Source organism: Symphalangus syndactylus, chromosome 22 (assembly GCF_028878055.3).
Source record: "Symphalangus syndactylus isolate Jambi chromosome 22, NHGRI_mSymSyn1-v2.1_pri, whole genome shotgun sequence".
Lineage (NCBI taxonomy): Eukaryota > Metazoa > Chordata > Mammalia > Primates > Hylobatidae > Symphalangus > Symphalangus syndactylus.
Genome location: NC_072444.2, coordinates 8,461,643 through 8,480,768, shown reverse-complemented (window position 1 = coordinate 8,480,768; position 19,126 = coordinate 8,461,643). Strand labels below are relative to the sequence as shown.

Sequence of the window (19,126 nt, the reverse complement as noted above, 5' to 3'; positions counted from 1 at the left end):
GATCCACCCGCCTTGGCCTCCTAAAGTGCTGGGATTACAGGTGTGAGCCGCTGCACCTGCCTGCTTAGTAGCTGTTATTAACCCTTCAGCTTACAAATCAGGAAACAGAGGCTTGGAGAGGGGAAGTCACTTGTCCAGGTTAAACAGCCAGAAAGTGGCAGAGTCAGGACTTAAATGCAAGTCTTTCTGAATTGCAAACTTGTTTCTACTGCATCATGCTGCGCCTTGAGGGATGGGTAGGATTCAGACCGCAGAGATGGGAAGGAAAGGGCATGTGTAGAGAAGGCACAGTATGTGCAAATGTGTGGTGATAGGCATGGGAGGAGACAGGGTGAGGTGTGACTGCACTAAATCCTCCAGTGGGCGCTAGAGAGAGTGGGAGATCAGGGTGGTGTGGGCTCATGCCTAACCGCTGAGTCTTGTTGAGAGACAGAGAGAGGCAGGAAACACGGGCTCTGCTCCTGGGATTCACTGATGAGTTGGGGAGTCAGGACTGACCCAGGGAAGTCGGGACCAGGCTAATTGCTATGTGGATAGTGGGGACGATCCGTGCTGCTAGTTTTGAGAAAATATGCCCTTGGGCAGGAGTGGTCAGCATTTTGGTGAGATGGGTATGGTTGACTGATGGTGAGGAGGAAGGGGCACTGAGCTTGGGCAGAGGTGATGCTTGGAAACTCAAAAGGTGCTAGGTGCAGTGGCTCACACCTGTAATCCCAGCACTTGAGGAGGCAGAGGCAGGCAGATCGCTTGAGGTTAGGAGTTCAAGACCAGCCTGGCTAACGTGGTGAAACCCTGTCTCTAGTAAAAATATAAAAATTAGCCGGGCATGGTGGCGGGTGCCTGTAATCCCAGCTACTTGGGAGGCTGAGGCACAAGAATTGCTTGGACCTGGGAGGCAGAGGTTGCAGTGAGCCGAGATCACTCCACTGCACCGCACTGCACTCCAGCCTGGCAGACAGAGCAAGACTCTGTCTCAAAAAAAAAAAAAAAAAAAACGAACAAAACATTTCCAGGAGATGAGCTGAGCTGCGCCTCAGCACCTTCTCTCTCTTTGTTCTTCTCTGCCCTCCACTTGCTGGTCTGGCTTCCACTTCCTTCTTTTCCAAACAGTGGAGGCCAGGTTTTTGTGGTTTAGAATGGAAAGCCATGTTGATTTTCGTGGATCCTTCTATGCAAATTTTAAATGAAAGACTTATCACCGTGGGTAACTGGTGGTGGGGCTGGTGTGAAAAAGCCAGCTGGAATCTTCCCAAGGTGTTGGAATGAGCCCTGTTGTCTCTGAAGTCCTGCCTGCGAAAACCCTCAGATCCTCCTGGGCCTTGTCCGTCTGGAGCTATTGACGCCTGTGGGTGCCAGTTGGTGTTGGCCAAATTGTTTGTCAAATAAGTGCCAGGTTTTTTCATGCCCATCAGTGCCCCTTAATCAGGGAAGCAGAGAGAGCAGTGGGGACAGCAGGGTCTCAGAGTCAGGTGGATTCAAGCCTGGGTTCGAATCCTAGTTCTGCCATTTAATGAGCAAGTAGCTTAACTCTTCTGGGCCTCAGTTTTCTCGTTGGCACAAGAGGAACAATGATAGTGCCCCTGCCATAGGGATGTTCTAGGGAATAAGTGACTTAAGAATTGTGCTGGGCACTCAATATGTTAGATATGGCTAGCTCTTATTACAGGCTGCGCTTCTTTAGGAAAGAAACGTACTTGCTAGTTGCAAACAGTGGAGGAAAAGTTTGGGGTGCTACCAGATTGAATAACTGGGGGCCTCTCTTCATCTGAGGGTGGTGGGAATCAGGGAAAGTGCCATCACTGAGGGAGGGCTGAGGATTTTCCTTTGCAGATGAGGAAACCGAGACCCAGAGAGGTCAAGGAACTTGAGCCAGAATTTGAATTCAGGTCTCCCTGACTCCAAACCTAGTGTTCTTTTTTCTGGGCCTCAGCCCTCCCCATAAAGCATCAGCTGTCCAGTGGTTACTCACAGAAGATGTTCCACAGTCACGATGGAGCTAGGAAGAGCCTGGGAGAGCCCCAGAGTGGAGACTTTGAAGGTGGGCCTATGGGCAAACTGGTCCTTAGGGGTAGGGGATGGGGTAGGGTAGGAAGTGTGTCTCAAGTCCCACAGGGGAACTCATAGGCAAGGAGAGTAGGGACCTGTCCTCTCTGGGCCTAGCAATTGGAGGGTCCTTTTGGGAACATCATCATCCCGTCCTTTCCTGGTGGTCTTATTTGTAGAACATCTTGTGTTGGTCTTAGGCTCAGCTGTCAGCTGCCCAGATGTGGCTCTGGCTTTCCAGGAGGGACTTTTTGCTTGTCCTCAGCCACTGTGCGCTGATTGCACGCCTCCTTGTGGGGCTGTGCCGGGGCTGCCAGCCCTTCAGGATCTCTGGGATAAACTCTTTGATTCTCTGCCACCCTCATTTGCTCCTTTCTCTGCCAGGAGAGCTCTCTGGGGAGCTGTCGGCCCACTCTCCACAAAGAGCACGAGGGCTTCTCCATCTCGCCAGTTTCTTCTCTGAGTTCTTCGAGCCAACAGAAGTCCCTCTTCTTGAAACTGTTGCACTTGCCTTGTGTTGCGTTAGGGATCCTCCTTGGAATCATCTTTTCAAGCTGCCTTTTAGGTCCCAGACCCAAGATCTTACAGCAGAGGGGGACCAAGACTCTTGTCAGCCGGCTGCCATGGCTTTCTGGCACTCAAGGGTTTCCTTCCTTTTCTGGAAATGACTAGTAATGTCAACAGCTGCCCTTGCAGGTGCTCGCTGTGTGCCAGGCACTGGGCTGGGTGCTTTATATACATTATTATAGTTAATAGTTACATCATCATATTGGATTGTAACAATTTTACCTTCACTTGACATGTAAGAATGGAAGTTTGGAGAGAGTAACATCCCCACGGTCACATACAGAGCTGGGAATTTATCTGAAGTCTGACTCCAGAGCCCATCTCTCAGTGTCTACATTGCAGTGTTCCCCCGAGGATGTTTCATGAAACAAACAAGAAAAGCCCCCCGTGGTGAAAGATGTTTATGAAACATTGCTGTTTCCACTCCTCTCTTGAAGATTTAAAATGCACACAAATGTGCCAAAAGCCCCGAGAGGTCTTCCAGGGAAGAAACCTGTTTGTTTTTGTTTAAACCGGAATTTCACAGACTCCTTTAAAACACAGAATTCCTCTTCCTCCTCTTGCTCTTCTTTTTAATGGGACACCGCTTAATCATCTTGCATACCTACGATTTTCTGAAACACTTTGGCAATCACCATATTAGGCCAGTCTGTTCTCTTTGGACCTCAGTTTCCCCATCTGTAAAATTAAGGGTTTGGGCATCCCACCACAGTGGCATAACTGGTACTTGATTTGCCATCCAGCTGTAAGCAACCAGAAATCCAGCTAAAATACAGGAATCAATTGCTTTCAGACATGGAACTATAGGCAGCTGAAGACTGGTTCCTGAGAGCAGAGAAACAAATGAGGTGAAGTCATCTCCAAACCATGGCACAGGAAGGTGGAACCCAAGCACAATGGGGCAGCCTCCCTGACCTGGTTGGAGTTTGAGGAAGTTGAGCTCATCAGGGGGATCTCCTGGTGATCCTGCATTCATTCTGCCGGTTAGTTGCTGAGTAGGAATTCTAGGCCAGGCACCGGAGAGGGTTCTTGCAGGGAGGGTCATTTCAGCTTAGAGTTGAAGGATGAGTATGAGCTCATCGGGCAAGAAAAGTAGGGGGAGGAGGGGTTTTGGAAGGAGAAGGATGGCATATGTGAAGGCACAGGGAGTGGGGGCAGGTATCTAGGCCCCACTGACAGTCCCCCACTGGACCCTGCCAGCTTAGACCTGGGCAGAGATTGGCTCGAAAATGTGGGGAGGGCTGGAGTTGAATAAGCCTCTTGTAGCCTCACCCAGAGCAGGAGGGACATGTGTACAGTCATGCACCGCATAATGAAGTTTTGGTCAACAATGGACCACATATACCGTGGTGGTCCTATAAGATTATAACGGAGTTGAAAAACTCCCATGACCTAGTGACATTGTAGCCGTCATAATGTCGTCGTGCAATGCATTATTCACTTGTTTGTGGTGAAGCTGGAATAAACCTACTGCATTGTCAGTTGTAAAAAAGTCTAGCACATACAATTATGTGCAGTACATAATAGTTAATGATGACTGTGTTACTGGTTTATGTATTTAATATACTATACTTTTTTTTTTTTTTTTTTTTTTTTTTTGAGACAGAGTCTCCCTTTTTCACCCAGGCTGGAGTGCAGTTGCTCAATCTCAGCTCACTGCAAGCTCCGCCTCCCAGGTTCACGCCATTCTCCTGCCTCAGCCTCTCGGAGTAGCTGGGACTACAGGCGCCCGCCACCACGCCCGGCTAATTTTTTTATATTTTTAGTAGAGACGGGGTTTCACCGTGGTCTCGATCTCCTGACCTCGTGATCCGCCCGCCTCGGCCTCCCAAAGTGCTGGGATTACAAGCGTGAGCCACTGCGCCCGGCCTTAATATACTGTACTTTTAATCATGATTTTAGAGTGTACTTACTTTAAAAAACGTTAACTGTAAAACAGCCTCTGGCAGGTCCTTCAGGAAGTGTCCCAGAAGAAGGCACCATTTTCTTTCTTTCTTTTTTTTTTTATTATACTTTAAGTTCTAGGGTACATGTGCACAACATGCAGGTATGTTACATATGTATACATGTGCCATGTTGGTGTGCTACACCCATTAACTCGTCATTTACATTAGGTATATCTCCTAATGCTATCCTTCCCGCCTCCCCTCATCCCACGACAGGCCCTGGTGTGTGATGTTCCCTGCCCTGTGTCCAAGTGTTCTCATTGTTCAATTCCCACCTATGAGTGAACATGTGGTGTTTGGTTTTCTGTCCTTGCGATAGTTTGCTCAGAATGATGGTTTCCAGCTTCATCCGTGTCCCTACAAAGGACATGAACTCATCCTTTTTTTATGGCTGCATAGTATTCCATAGTGTGTATGTGCCACATTTTCTTAATCCAGTCTATCATTGATGGGCATTTGGGTTGGTTCCAAGTCTTAGAAGGCAACGTTTTCATAGGTGATGACAGCTACATGTGTGTTATTGCCCCTAAAGACCTCCCAGTGGGACAAGATGTGGAGGTGTAAGACAGCGATACTGATGATCCTGACCCTGTGCAGGCCTAGGCTAGTGTGTGTGTGTGTCTTAGTTTTTAACAAAAAAAATTTAAAAAACCAAAAAAAATTTTAAATAGAAAAAAGTGTATAGAATAAAGATAGAAAATATTTTTGTATAGCTGTACTATGTGTATGTCATTACAAAAGTCAAAAAATTCAAATTAAAACATTTCAGTAAGCTAAGGTTAATTTATTATTGAAGAAAGGAAACTATTTTTAAATAAATATATTGTAGCCTAAGCATACAGTGTTTATAAAGCTCACAGTAGTGTACAGGAATGTCCTAGGCCTTCATATTCACTTACCAGTCAGTCAGTGACTCACCCAGGGCAGCTTCCAGTCCTGCAGCTCCATTCATGGTAGATGCCTTATACAGAGGTATCATTTATTATGGTTTTTTTTTTTTTTTTTTTTTTTTTTTTTTAGACGGAGTCTTGCACTGTTGCCTGGGCTGGAGTGCAGTGGCACGATCTCAGCTCACTGCAACCTCTGCCTCCCAGGTTCAAGTGATTCTCCTGCCTCAGCCTCCCAAGTAATTGGGATTACAGGCTCGTGCCATCATACCCAGCTAATTTTTTGTATTTTTAGTAGAGACGGGGTTTCACCGTGTTGGCCAGGTTGGTCTCGAACTCCTGACCTCGTGATTTGCCCGCCTCAGCCTCCCAAATTTCTGGGATTACAGGTTTGAGCCACCACACCCGGCCCATTTATTATGTTTTATAGCGTAGTTTTTACTGTGCATTTTCTATGTTGAGATACATAAATACTACCATTGTGCTATAATTGCCTACAATATTTAGTACAGGTTTGTAGCGTAGGAGCAATAGGCTATGCCGTGCAGCCCAGGTCCATGGAGTGGGCTCTGCCATCTGAGTTTGTGTAAATACACTCTGTGGCGTTCGCACAAAGACCAAATCACCTAACAATGCATTTTTCAGAATGCATCCCTGTTGTTAAGCGGTGAATAAGCATTAAGTGGGCGTGCGTGTCCCAAGGCGGGTGTGGCTATCTTCTCAGTCCCAGGACCTGATCTCCAAGACCAGAGTGGGACGTCCTTGGGAATGCTGAGCACAACAGCCGGGGACGGGGTGGTCCTGGGGGCTGGGGGGAGGATGGTTTCGCAGGGTGTGTGAGGAGCTGTGGACCTCTCCACCCACTCCGCCACTGGCTGTGGCCCCGCACAGGCTGACGGTGGAACAGCCTGCGCAGGAGAAAGGCGCCTATTCGGGTGCCTCGTGTTAATCTGCAGAGGGGTTGGCAGCAGCTGCTAATTTCCGATTTGCTTGTCTTTGAATGGGGGTAATTGCTGGGAGTTGCCAGTGTTCCAGGTTGTTCTCTGGAAGAGGGGGAGGAAGAAGCGGCTGTCATGGGCTCTGCGGAGCGCTGCCTTCTGCAGGTAGTGCGGTGAAGCCTTGCCGGGTGGAGTGAGGGGATAATGAAATCTAGCCAGCCAGGGCCGCAAGGGCCCTCGGAGGCCACCTGATCTGGCCTGCTCATTCTACAAGTGGCACCGAGATTTGGAGGGAGGGAATGTGCCCAGGACCACACAGGGTGGGCCTGGCTAGGCTGCTTGGCTCCAGCCAGCAACCCAGCTATCCTTGGCATTGGCTGTGCCTCCCCACCCCCATAGACCCCAGTCTCTCCGGGACCCCCGAGGCTGGTGCGTGTGTGTCAAGAACCCTTTTGTCTTTCTCTGACTGCAGGAGACCAGCGCAGCGGTGGGGTCACTGAGGCCAGCAGCCTCCTGGGGGGCTCCCCGAGGCGTCCCTGTGGCCGGAAGGGCTCCCCATACCACACGGGGCAGCTGCACCCTGCGGTGCGTGTGGCAGACCTTCTGCAGCACATCAACCAGATGAAGACGGCCGAGGGTTACGGCTTCAAGCAGGAGTACGAGGTGCACGCCGGCCCCGGGCCAGCAGGACCCCTGCAGAGGCCTCACCTGGCTCTTACTCTGTGGATGCTGGCCCTGGGAACCCTCAGCCTAGCCCTGGTTGGACCCCTGCTCTGACAGTTCCCAACTTAACCCTTTTGACCTTGACTCTGACCCTCATCCTAATTTTAGACCGATTCGGTTTTTCACTCTCATGCTAACCCTGATTTGAAATCTGACCTTGAATCTCGTCTCCATCTCTGTGTGGACTGTGATCGGGACCCTTATTCTGTCCCTAATCTGAACCTGCCCACTGACACTGACCTTGACCTAATCCCAGCCTGACATTGATCTTGACTGTCATCCTAAGCTCCATTTGAACTCTGGATCTCATCCCACCTCTCTCTGGACTCTGACATCGCCCTTATCCTGATCTAAATCTGACCTCACCTTTACCTTCTTTCTAACCGTTATTCTAGACCTGACCCTTATTCCAAAATGTCTTTGAACCCTGACCCTCTTTTCCTCTTTTCTCATTTCCCTTCCCCCAACATGCCTTGGTTTTGACCCTGGTCCCTGGCTGATAAAAGGACCCACAGTGACACAGTGACTTTATCTCAGGCCCAAGTTCAGCTTGAACCTAGACCTTGTCATCCCACTGCCATCCTGCCTACATCATCCCCATTGAGGGGAAGGGGTCCTATGAGTGAGGGTCCCTGTCTCCCACTGACCACCACTTTCCTTTCTGGTAGAGCTTCTTTGAAGGCTGGGACGCCACAAAGAAGAAAGACAAGGTCAAGGGCAGCCGGCAGGAGCCAATGCCTGCCTGTGAGTCCTGGGGAAGGGCCTGGGGTCCAGGGCAGTGGGCAGGAGGGCATCAGGAGGGGGGGGAGCACAGCCAGGGTGAGCTGGGGCAGCCTCAGAGATGATAGTAGCATTGACCACCTTTTGTTGAGGGCCTACCACACGTCACGCCCTCTGCTTGTTTCATTTATTCCCCCCAATTCCCCTGTGAAGCGGGAAATACTATAATCCCCGTTTTACAGATAAGGAAACTGAGGCTTGGGAGATTAAGATTCCTGCTGAAGGTCTCAGAGCCAGTAATTGCCTGAGCAGCATACACTCTTAGGCCTCCTTGACTCCATAGCCCAGACTCTGCCCCCTGGCATATCCTGCCTCCCATGGTGCCCGGAGACTACTGGTAAGCCCTGAGACTCTAGGTTCCCTGGCTGCCCTGCCTGTGCCCTATCCCCAGCCTCCAGGAATCCCTCCCCCTGTAGCTCTGGGCTCCCCAGTTCAGCCCCTGCCCACCTGCTCTGTGTTTACAGATGATCGGCACCGAGTGAAACTGCACCCGATGCTGGGAGACCCCAATGCCGACTACATTAATGCCAACTACATAGATGTGAGTGCCTTGCCCTGTCGTTTCTGCACACCTGGCCCTTCCCACTCCAGGCTTACTACCCAGGCAGGGCAGCAACCTGTCAGGATAAATGGGGGTTCAAATGGCTGAGTTCGGAGTGCCCCCATCTCTGCAGTCAGTGCCAGGGAGCTCAGAGGAGGGAGGACAGTGGGCAGCAGCTTCTGGAAGGCTTTCTGGAGGCTGGAGTTGGCCTGAGAGATGAGGTGCTTTAGAGAAGCAAAGCAAAGGGAAGAGGCAGACAGCTAGGCCAAGAGGTGAGGAAGGCGGGAGGCATGGAGAATGGGATTCTTATCGTGCGCCGTGCGGCTGAAGAGGTAGGCAGGGGCTGGATTGTGAAGACCTCAACGGCAGGCTCAGGAGTGGGGGCTTTTTCCTAGGGACACCAGGCAGTTGTTAAAGTGTTTTGACCGTGATCAGAGAGTGGTCCTTTAAGGATAATAACGCATGTTTATCCAGCACGTACTGAGTGCCAAGCACTGTGCTAAGCACTTTACACCCAAGATCTCCTTTTCTGTAATTCCTCCACCCACCCTTTGAGGCACTTAGCACCATGACCTCACTTTACAGGTGAGGAAACCGGGGCTCAGAGACGTGGAGCGACTTGTCCCGGTTGCACAGCTAGTGAGTGGTAAAGATAGGACTCAAATCTCAGCCTGTCTGTGTCTCTAAAGCCTTTGCTGCTGTGAGGCTGTCCTGCCCCGTGCTGCAGCAGCAGGACTTGGATGGATTGGAGGGAGGGACCAGAGACAGAGCAGGCAGCCAGGATGCCTGGGCTTGGGTGTCAAGAAGAGGTGATGAGTCTACTCCCTAGGTGTGGAAGAGGGGTGAGACGGGACAGGGCCCCTAATCCCTACAGCAAACCAAGTTTGGGAGAGCATCATTTAATCACGTATGAAATATATTTTGAGCACTTCCTTTGTGCCATGCATTGTGCTGGGCACCAGGGATACAGATGTGAATAAGACGGTCATGGCCTCTGCTTTCCTTGAACATATCTATTCGAGTGGGTGAGACAGACATGTTTACAAATCAAAATAACTTCAGATTAGATGAGCAAGTGCAGGCCAGGAGAGAGATCACACAGCTTGAGTGTTACACAGCAGGCTAGTGGCAGAGTCAGGGCTGGTGTGGCGGGCTTTGTAGAGGAAGCAGGGCTTGAGCTGCCTCTGGGTGGCTGGAGAGGAGAGGGAAGAGTGTCCCAGGTGGGGAGCTACCTAAGCAAAGGCCTGGGGGGCCAGGCAGAGCAAGGCACAGTCTGGGAGCCGAGGTAGTCAGGGCCTCTGGAGGTGGCCTCTCCTCTCCCTCTTCTTCTCCTCCACCTGGGGCCAGATATGCCATGCCGTGTTTCCCAGAGTCCCTTGCTGCCTCCCCCACTCATCCTGTCCCTTGGTTGGAGTCAGGGCCAGGCCCGGCCTCGCAGATCTGGGCAGCTTTGGTGACAGCGGGCCTCTCCTTGGTCTTGTCAAGGACCCAGTTGGCTTCTCTTGGGCCCTGGCAGGGACATGCCACTCCCCACTCTGTGGCTCAGCCCGGCTCGGCCTGCCCGTCTCCACTCTGCCTGCCCTGCTCACATCGCCCATTCTGGCCACTCCTGTGCTCCGTCCACCTCCATCTGCCCCTGGCCTAATATCTGTCTCTTTTGCTTTGTACTGTTCCCTCACTGGAATCATTAAGATTCGGATAAACCGAGAAGTAAGTATCTCTCTCGCCTTCTCCTCCTCCTCCTCTTCCTCCTGTCCTCTGACTGGCTGTATCTCAGACTCTCTCACGGTCTATCTCTCTCTGTCTCTGTCCTTCCTCTCTACTGTGCCCAGCACCAACCGTCCATTTCAGCAGCCTGGCCAGGGGCCGTCCAGGGCTGAAGACTCGCGGGTGTAAGCAGTTCCCTCCCGTCCTCCATTGCCTTGAGCAGGGGCAGCAGTGTTGGGGGTGCTTCCCCTGCCCCATTCTGCACTGGTCACCATAGTCTGTCACCTTCCTTCCCTGGCTCCGCCATTCCCAAGGAGTCCTCCCTAGCTGTACCTTCTACAGGACCCTTTGGAGGGTGCAGGGGAAGCTGCCCTGGAGGGCCCTGTTTCTGCTGCTTGAGGGTCAAGGTCTTGGACAGCCCCAGGTCAGCCTCCTAAAACTACTTTCCCTAGTGTTCAAATACCTTCATGATCAGTTTGCCTGAAACTCAACCCTGACCATTTTACCCTCAGTTTAGCCTTAATTTGAATGTTTTTTGGTGGAAGCAGTTTGGATATTCTGTTTTTAAAAATTATGCTTTTTTTTTTTATTTTTATTTTTTGAGGTGGAGTTTCGCTCTTGTTGCCCAGGCTGGAGTACAGTGGCACGATCTCAGCTCACTGCAACCTCTGCCTCCTGGGTTCAAGCGATTCTCCTGCCTCAGCCTCCCAAGTAGCTGGAATTACAGGCATGCACCACCACGCCCAGCTAATTTTTGTATTTTTAGTAGAGATGGGGTTTCCCCATGTTAGGCTGGTCTCAAACTCTTGACCTTGGGTGATCCACCTGCCTTGGCCTCCCAAAGTGCTGGGATTACACGCGTGAGCCACCACGCCTGGCCCATTTTTTAGCCTTTTAAAATAAAAAAAAAATACCCTAATTCATCTAGCTCTTCTCTGATTTGATTTCTTTTTTCTTTTTTTTTTTTTTTTTTGAGACAGGTTCTTGCTCTGTCACCCAGGCTAGACTGCAGGGGTGTGATCATGGCTCACTGCAGCCTTGAACTCCTATGCACAAGCAGTCCTCCTACCTCAGCCTCCTGAGTAGCTGGGACTACAGGCGTGTGCTGCCATGCCTGGCTAATTTTTTTCATTTTTTTTTTTTTTTTTAAGAGATGGGGTCTTCTCCGTACTTTGGGAGGCCAAGGCAGGCAGATTGCTTGAGTCCAGGAGTTCGAGACCAGCATGGGCAACATAGTGAGATTGTCTCTACAAAAAGTACAAAAATTAGCTGGGCATGGTGGCTCATGCCTGTAGTTCCAGCTACTGGGGAGGCTGAAGTGGGAGGATTGCTTAAGCCTGGAAGGCAGCAGTTGCAGTGAGCCGAGATCGTGCCATTGCACTCCAGACTGAGCAACAGAGCCAGTCCCTGTCTCAAAAAAAAAAAAAAAAAAAGAGAGAGAGATGGGGTCTTACTGTGTTGCCTAGGCTGGGGGTTTTTAATACATATGCACTATTTTCATAATATTTAATGACTGATGTGATTATTTGCTATTTAGTGGGTGCTTTTTCCATTTTGTCTCCTTTTTCTTTTAAAAAAATATATTTCTTGGCTGGGTGCAGTGGCTCACACCTGTAATCTCAGTACTTTGGGAGGCTGAGGCAGGAGAGTTGCTTGAGCCCAGGAGTTAGACCAGCCTGGGTAACATAGTGAGACCCCGTTTCTACAAACAAACCAACAAACAAAAATTAGTTGGATGTAGTGGCCTGTGCCTGTAGTCCCAGCTACTCGGGAGGTTGAGGTGGGAGGATTGCTTGAGCACTGGAGGTCAAGGCTGCAGTGGAGGCAGTGGCATGGAGCAGCAGCAGGAGGGAACTGGGCTAGACGTGGAGAAGTTCCAGTGCTGAGGGCTGAGAGTCGCGGGGAGGCTTTTGGTCATTAGTCACTTTGACTATGTTTTGGTCATTTTCGTGGGAACAGTGAGCAGGTATCCAGCAGAATCTCTGAGGGTTTGTCTTGCTATTATCCTCATATTGGAGAGGAGAACAAAGGCTTAGAGAGGCTGAGAGCCTGGCTACTCAGAGGATGTTTTGAGGCCAGCAATATGGACACCACCTGGGAGCTGGTGATGCATAATCCTGGGCCCCACCCCAGACCTTTGAATCTGAATCTGCCTTTTAACAAGATCTCCCGGGAGATTTATGTGCTTCTCAGCGCTCAGAGTTACACAGCTACTACTCGGCATCGCTGTGGCAGGGACCCAGGTCCATTCAACTCCGAGACTCAGATTCTTCACCCCATAGTCAATCACCTTCTGCCCCAGCAATTCTTGACTTCCATTTGATACACTTGATTCATTTGTATCTTCAAGGATACTGCTTCAGCTTTAAAATAGTAGTAGTAGTAATAATGGCTATTACTGATTAAGTACTGACTTTGTGCTAGACACAGTGCCAGGCATTTAACATACTGCTTTATTTGCGCCTCACAACAGCCTTCAGGGTATATGCTGTAATTATTCCATTTTATAGACATGAAAATGGAGGCATAGAGAAATGAAGGGGTTTTTGCTCAAAGGCACACAGCTAGTGAGAGGTAGAGCTGGGATTTGAACCTTGGCAGTCTGGCCCCTGGGCTCCTCAGGCCTGGGAAGTTCACGAGACCGGAGGAGTTGCTGGGAGCTGTGTCAAGGGTATAAACTTGAGGTAGGGGCCTGGGCTAGTTTTCTCAGTGCCAGCCCTGCAGTGCTAATTCCCCTTTCCGCATTGCCCGCGTTGATGCCCTTGGTATCTGGTGAATTCTTGTGCTCAGAAAGATGAGGCTTTGTGGCAGGACCTCATGGGTGGCTGTGGCCCTGGCGTGGCTTGTCAGAGGGCAGGTTTCTCTCCTCAGCTTGGGGGCTCTGGGGATGGAGGATGAAGTAGCTCTTGGCCTCTCTCTTGTGGGAGGTGGTACAGGTAAAGTGCTTAGCACAGTACGTGACCATAACAGGGTCATTATTCTTGATCTTAAAGATTTTAACAGTTTATCTAAGGGCCATGAGTAACGCCTGTGCCCATATACTTCCATCCTGAAGCCCTCACCTAGGCCCCCCACACTCTGAGTGACTGAGGAGTAGGGGGGAGGGGTACTGTCCATTCTGGTTATCCCGAGTGGGGGGGCTGAGATAACTGACAAACTCTGGTTACCCCACATTTGGGATCTGGGTTGATTAGAGCTTCTGGAACCCTGGGAACAGGGCAGGGCCATTGGGGACTCTGTCTCCCAACAACAGCCTGCTGAAAGCAGATGCCTTTCTCCACTTTATGGGTGGGGGTCCCTCTAGGCACATAAAGGAGTCATGTTCTCCCTGGGGTTGCACAGCCCAGGTTGGATTAAGCCCACGACTCTGGTGTCCCAGCTGCACTTCTCCACTTCCTTGGGGACGGGGGGTGCAAAGTCACCCTGCTTAGGAGGTCCTAGGATGCGAGGGAGCAGTTCCCTGGTGGGGTAGGGGTTCTGCTGCTGGGAGGGGAGGGCAGAGGAGGTGTGAGGGAGCGAGGTGCTGCTCCTTGGGGTCTAACCGTGCCCTCTCCTCCTGTTCCAGGGTTACCACAGGTCAAACCACTTCATAGCCACTCAAGGTACCTGGCACCTCGGCCCACATGCGCCTTCCCGTGTGCCTCCCGGCATGCTGGAATGCCCTCAGCTTGCCTTTCTGCCTCCCCTGCTGATCCGCTTGATTCCTGAATGTCTCCCCACCGTCGCCACATTCTGGCTCCCTGCTTGTTCGTCTGCTCCCTGTTCTGCTGGGTCTCTTGGAATCTGGCTGATTGCCTTTGTCCCCTCTTTGTGTTTGTGTCTCCCTGATGTGCTCAGTCTATCTGCGGCTCCTGGTCCACCTGCCTGTTTCCAAAGTGGTTCTGTAAAAGGGCCAGCCAGGCTCAGGCCTCGTGGGTGTGGGTTGGGCCTCTTGGTCTGGTGGCTGCCTGGGTTCTTCTGGTTGCATTTCTTTCTGTGACTGTACATCTGTCTGTCCCTCCTGGACACTCATGCCATTGCTCGACCATCTGGTCCTCCTCCAGGGTCCCATTCAGGATGAGCGGGCTCTTTAGCCAGGCCCTCTCCTGATGCTACCCAGCCTCAGGGCCCTACAGGCTTGCGTCAGCTGCAAGCTGGGTGTTGTGGGCGGCATGAAGCCCCCGTTGGGGCTCAGGAGGCCTCCTGGCCTGGGGTGTGGTGCTGGATGGTGCTGGATGTGCTGACCTGGGATGGAGACCTTGTCTCAGGGACAGGCGTCCTCTGCATCCCCAGGGCCGAAGCCCGAGATGGTCTATGACTTCTGGCGCATGGTGTGGCAGGAGCACTGTTCCAGCATCGTCATGATCACCAAGCTGGTCGAGGTGGGCAGGGTAAGCTGGGCTGTGGGGCGAGCTGGGATGCATGGCAGGCCAAGAGGGCAGCGGAGAGCCCACTGAGTTCTGTCCTGCGGGGCCTCCAGGTGAAATGCTCACGGTATTGGCCGGAGGACTCAGACACCTACGGGGACATCAAGATCACGCTGGTGAAGACGGAGACCCTGGCTGAGTATGTCGTGCGCACTTTTGCCCTGGAGCGGGTGAGTCTCCCCGCCGCCTGTTCCCTGCAGAGGGTGCCTGAGCAGGGATCAGAGCTCACTCCCACTTCCCCCAGCCCTGGGAGCAGGAGGGTGAGGAGCACGCCACTGCCCATCCCAGCAAGGAAGCTACTTGGTCACCGTTCGCTGGGAGCACTCTAGAAAGGCAGGAAGGTCACTGCCTTTGCTGGTGCCCATAAGAGGAAGCTGAGACAATGAAAGGGATGACAGTATCTGCCAGGTGCTGGCTCCTACTCCGTGCTGAGCCTGTTACTCATATTGTTTCCGTCCTGGAAAGCTCTGTGGGATTAGTCCAGATACGGAAAGTGAGGCTCAGAGGGCTTATGCCAGGCAGGAGAGGCCACATAGTCGGTGGCTGGCCAGCGAGTCCCGTCCATGACCCCATTTTATCTACTCTGTAAAGTCCTCAGAGGAAAGATAGTTTTTTTTCCTTTAAATTAAGACCCTGGGAGTCAAAATGATCTATGTTTACACAACAACCTGGTGGCAGAGGTGAGTATTTCATAGCCCAGGTGTAGGCATCAGGCAGATCCTGCATGGTGTTGGTTTCTCTAACCTTGGGAAAGTGGTTTCTCCTCTTTGAGCCTTAGTTTTCTCGTTTGTGCAATGGGACATGAATACCTACTTCATCAATAAATTGATCATAGGGATTAGTTGAGATTATACAATGAGACGCTCACCGCAGTGCTTGGCACACAGCAGGTGTCTAATAGATGTTGCCAGTGACGCTGACTGTTATTCCCATTGTCTCCCCAGAGAGGCTACTCTGCCCGGCACGAGGTCCGCCAGTTCCACTTCACAGCGTGGCCGGAGCACGGCGTCCCCTATCATGCCACGGGGCTGCTGGCTTTCATCCGGCGCGTGAAGGCCTCCACCCCACCTGATGCCGGGCCCATTGTCATCCACTGCAGGTGGGGGCACCAGGAATCCCAAGGAGAAAAGGGGCCCTTTTCCCTGGGAAATTGGGCTCGGAGTTGGGTTGGTTCAGGATCCGTAGTGGGGACCGGGCCTGGGTTCTCCTGCCTAGAGACAGGATGTAGGAGGAATGACCTCCAAAGGCCCCGTCTGCTTTGAGCTTTGGCTGTGAGGTTGGCGCCTTCACGTGCCCCCAAGACCCTGTGAAGCTCTTTGACGCAGGTGCTGAGGAGGCACTGGAGATAGGGAGGGGCCTAGGGGCCAGTGAGGCGCCAGGCACGGTTGAGTTCTGCCTGCTTTCAGTAAGCAGCTTTTCATTGCACACCTGCCGCGTGCTAGGCCTGGCCTGGGGGTGGGAAGGACTTCACTTCTCTCCACCAAACCCAGTGGGCCTTGCCCATCCCTTGGCCTTCACACCTTCTGCAGACCCTGACTGGCTCCCGTGGCCCCAGCTCCTCCTCCTCTCTCTGCTTCCTCCCCGGCTCCACATCTTTCTCTTGCTTCTTAAATGGAGACCCAGCATGCTGTCCTGGCCTGCCCTCTGTCTCCTCCTGGAGAGTGTAACCCCCAGCCTGTGTGGCTTTGTCCATGGCCTGTGTCTCATTGTGGTTCCTCTACTGTCTTACCAGCTCCCCAAATGCTGCATGGTAGAGCCGTCCTCCCTGCCCTGCCACCCACACCAGCTTCTTTGATTTCTTTAGGCCTCTTTAAGATGCCACCTTTTAAAAATGAAACTTTATTGATATATAATACACTTAAAGCAAAGTGCAGAAATATGTTTAAAAATATGAATTTTCATAAACTGAGCACACCTGTGAAATAACCAGCTCTACTGAGATTAAGAAACAACATTGGCTGGGCACAGGAGCTCATGCCTGTAATCTCAGCACTTTGGGAAGCCAAGGTGGGAGGATCATTTGAGGCCCAAAGTTCGAGACCAGCCTGGGCAACATAGTGAGACCTCATTGCTACAAAAATAAAAAAATTAGTGGGTTGTGGTGGTACAAGCCTGTAGTCCCAGCTACCTGTGAGGTTGAGGCGGGAGGTTTGTTTGAGTATGGGAGTTCCAGGTTACAGTAAACTGTAATTGCACCACTGTACTCCAGCCTGGGCAACAGAGCGAGACTCTGCCTCTAAAAAAATTTTTTTTTTTTAAAGTTAAGAAAGGAACAGAACATGAACAGTTCCCAGAAGCCCCCTTGAGCCCGTTTCTGGCCTGAATTCCCCCATCCCCAGTCCCAGAGGAATCACTATTCTGACTTCTAAAGCACAGTTAGTTTCACATGTCTTTGGACTTGTCATAAATGGAATCATACAGCATGTGCTCTTTGCCGTTTGTCTTCTTTCCCTCAGCCTTAGGTTTGTGAGGCTCGTCCACAGTGGATCATCTTCCATCGAGTGAATAAATGAGTGTGTTTGTCCATTCTGCGTGATAGGCATTTGGGTTGTTTCCAGTCTTAAGCTATTATGAGTAGTGCTGCTAAGGACATTCGATCGTATGTCTTTTGGCCAAGAAATGTATTTCTTTCTGTGTGGTATGCACGTAGGAGTAGAACTGTTATCTGTGTGAACGTTCAGCTTTAGGAGATATTGCTGAGCAGCTTTCCAAGGGGGTTGTGCTAAGTTAAGCCCCACCAGGGGTATGTGGGGTATTCAGTTGCTGTATGTCCTTGCAACACATGGATGCCACCGTTTTCAAACCTGAAATCTTGCTGTCATCTTTGTCCACTCTCCTTCCCCCTCAACTCTGCACAACCTCATGTGAGGACAACGATCTTGATGTGCCCCCAGTCAAGTTAGGGAGACAGCCACGTAAACAATGACCATGTAGCAGGAAGAGTGTTTTATTGAATTAACTATTTTTTTTTTTGAGACAGGATCTTGTTCTGTCATACAGGCTGGAGTGCGGTGGTGTGGTCTCGGTTCACTGCAACCTCCACCTCCTGGGTTCAAGCGATTCTTCTGCCTCAGCCTCCTGAGTAGCTGGAATTACAGGCACCTGCCGCCACACCCGGCTATTTTTTGTATTTTTTGGTAGAGACAGGGTTTCACTGTGTTGGCCAGGCTGGTCTTGAACTCCTGACCTCAAGTGATCCACCCACTTCAGCCTCCCAGAGTGCTGGGATTACAGGCCTGAGCCACCGTGCCTGGCCACGAAGAGTGTTTTAATAAAAACCTGCCCACATTGCTTTGGGAACTCAAAAGAGTGATCATCCTGGAAGGGTCAGGGATGCTCCAGTGGGTATGTGAATGGGTATGAGTGTGTGGGCTTTTCAAGGATGTGTAGGAGATTTGGTGGTTTTCAGGAGGAAAGAACATTCTTGAATTAGCTCGGAGGATCATCATTCCTGTTCTCTCCTGATCTAAGTTGCTAGGTTGAGCCAGCGTCACCTTTGCATTCTCCCCACCCTCTCTCCTCTCCTTCCCCGAGGCCCATCCCATCTCTGTCCTCTAGCACATTTCACCAGAGCTCTTCCATCCAGCAGCCTGCGTCCTGGTTCCTTACTGGGGGAGGGGCAATCATGTCTGTGTCCGTGTCACCTGTATGGTGTAGACGTGGCCAGTGCCCTCCTCTCTTCTCCTTAGTCCCGTGTTTCCTCCCCAAAGCTCTGACGTGGTCCGGGGCCGCTCTCTCTCCAGCGCGGGCACCGGCCGCACAGGTTGCTATATCGTCCTGGACGTGATGCTGGACATGGCAGAGTGTGAGGGCGTCGTGGACATTTACAACTGCGTGAAGACTCTTTGCTCCCGGCGCGTCAACATGATCCAGACTGAGGTGCGGGGACCCGGCCCTGTCCCCACCATTACTTCTAGGGCTGGAGTTTCTCGTGAAGGATCCTGGAGCTGGTGGGGCATGCCCAAAGGGTGTCCTGAGGCTCTTGCCTTCCCTCAGGTCATCCCTGACCTTGGGCCGCCAACCGCATAGGGTCATCCTGGACTGCTCCCCTGTGTTCTGTTGGGTGGGGTCAGACAACGGGTCCTGGAGCTGACATACCTGGGATTGCATCCTCACTGGATGTGTGATGGTGAGCTGTCCTCCACCTCTCAGAGCACTCACAGGGTTGTTATAGGGGGTAGGGATGAAATAGGAGATAAAGGGCCATGTCCATGGAGGTTGTTTCAGGTAGGCTTGGTCCAGCCTGTAGTAACACGGTTGGCCTCCACCTTGGGACACCTGCCTCAACCTTGAGCTTGCTTAAGCCCCATCACCACAGATCTCCAGCTTCTAGACCCCTCCTCGGCCTCATTCTCATCTCCTGTTCCAGGAGCAGTACATCTTCATTCATGATGCAATCCTGGAGGCCTGCCTGTGTGGGGAGACTACCATCCCTGTCAGTGAGTTCAAGGCCACCTACAAGGAGATGATCCGTATTGATCCTCAGAGTAATTCCTCCCAGCTGCGGGAAGAGTTCCAGGTGGGGGACGAGTACGTGTGTATAGGTGTGTGTGTGTGTCTGTGTGTGTGTGTGTGTCTGTGTGTGTGT

General features: G+C 51.5%; 1 protein-coding gene across 11 annotated transcripts in view; it reads left to right on the top strand.

Moving 5' to 3' along the window:
* The window catches only part of PTPRU (protein tyrosine phosphatase receptor type U), a 92,988-nt gene that overhangs the window by 63,301 nt on the left and 10,561 nt on the right, over nt 1-19,126 (top strand). For 4 of the 11 annotated variants that reach the window (XM_063631382.1, XM_063631378.1, XM_063631380.1 and 1 more), the window contains 10 exons: nt 6,854-7,044; nt 7,773-7,848; nt 8,349-8,425; nt 10,118-10,135; nt 13,698-13,734; nt 14,405-14,502; nt 14,592-14,708; nt 15,483-15,637; nt 18,249-18,417; nt 18,908-19,057. In XM_063631382.1, the coding sequence (XP_063487452.1) occupies nt 6,854-7,044; nt 7,773-7,848; nt 8,349-8,425; nt 10,118-10,135; nt 13,698-13,734; nt 14,405-14,502; nt 14,592-14,708; nt 15,483-15,637; nt 18,249-18,417; nt 18,908-19,057 (1,088 nt within the window). The remainder of the gene's footprint in view (nt 1-6,853; nt 7,045-7,772; nt 7,849-8,348; nt 8,426-10,117; nt 10,136-13,697; nt 13,735-14,404; nt 14,503-14,591; nt 14,709-15,482; nt 15,638-18,248; nt 18,418-18,907; nt 19,058-19,126) is intronic. The other 7 variants (XM_055261267.2, XM_055261270.2, XM_055261268.2 and 4 more) reach the window with 5 other exon arrangements.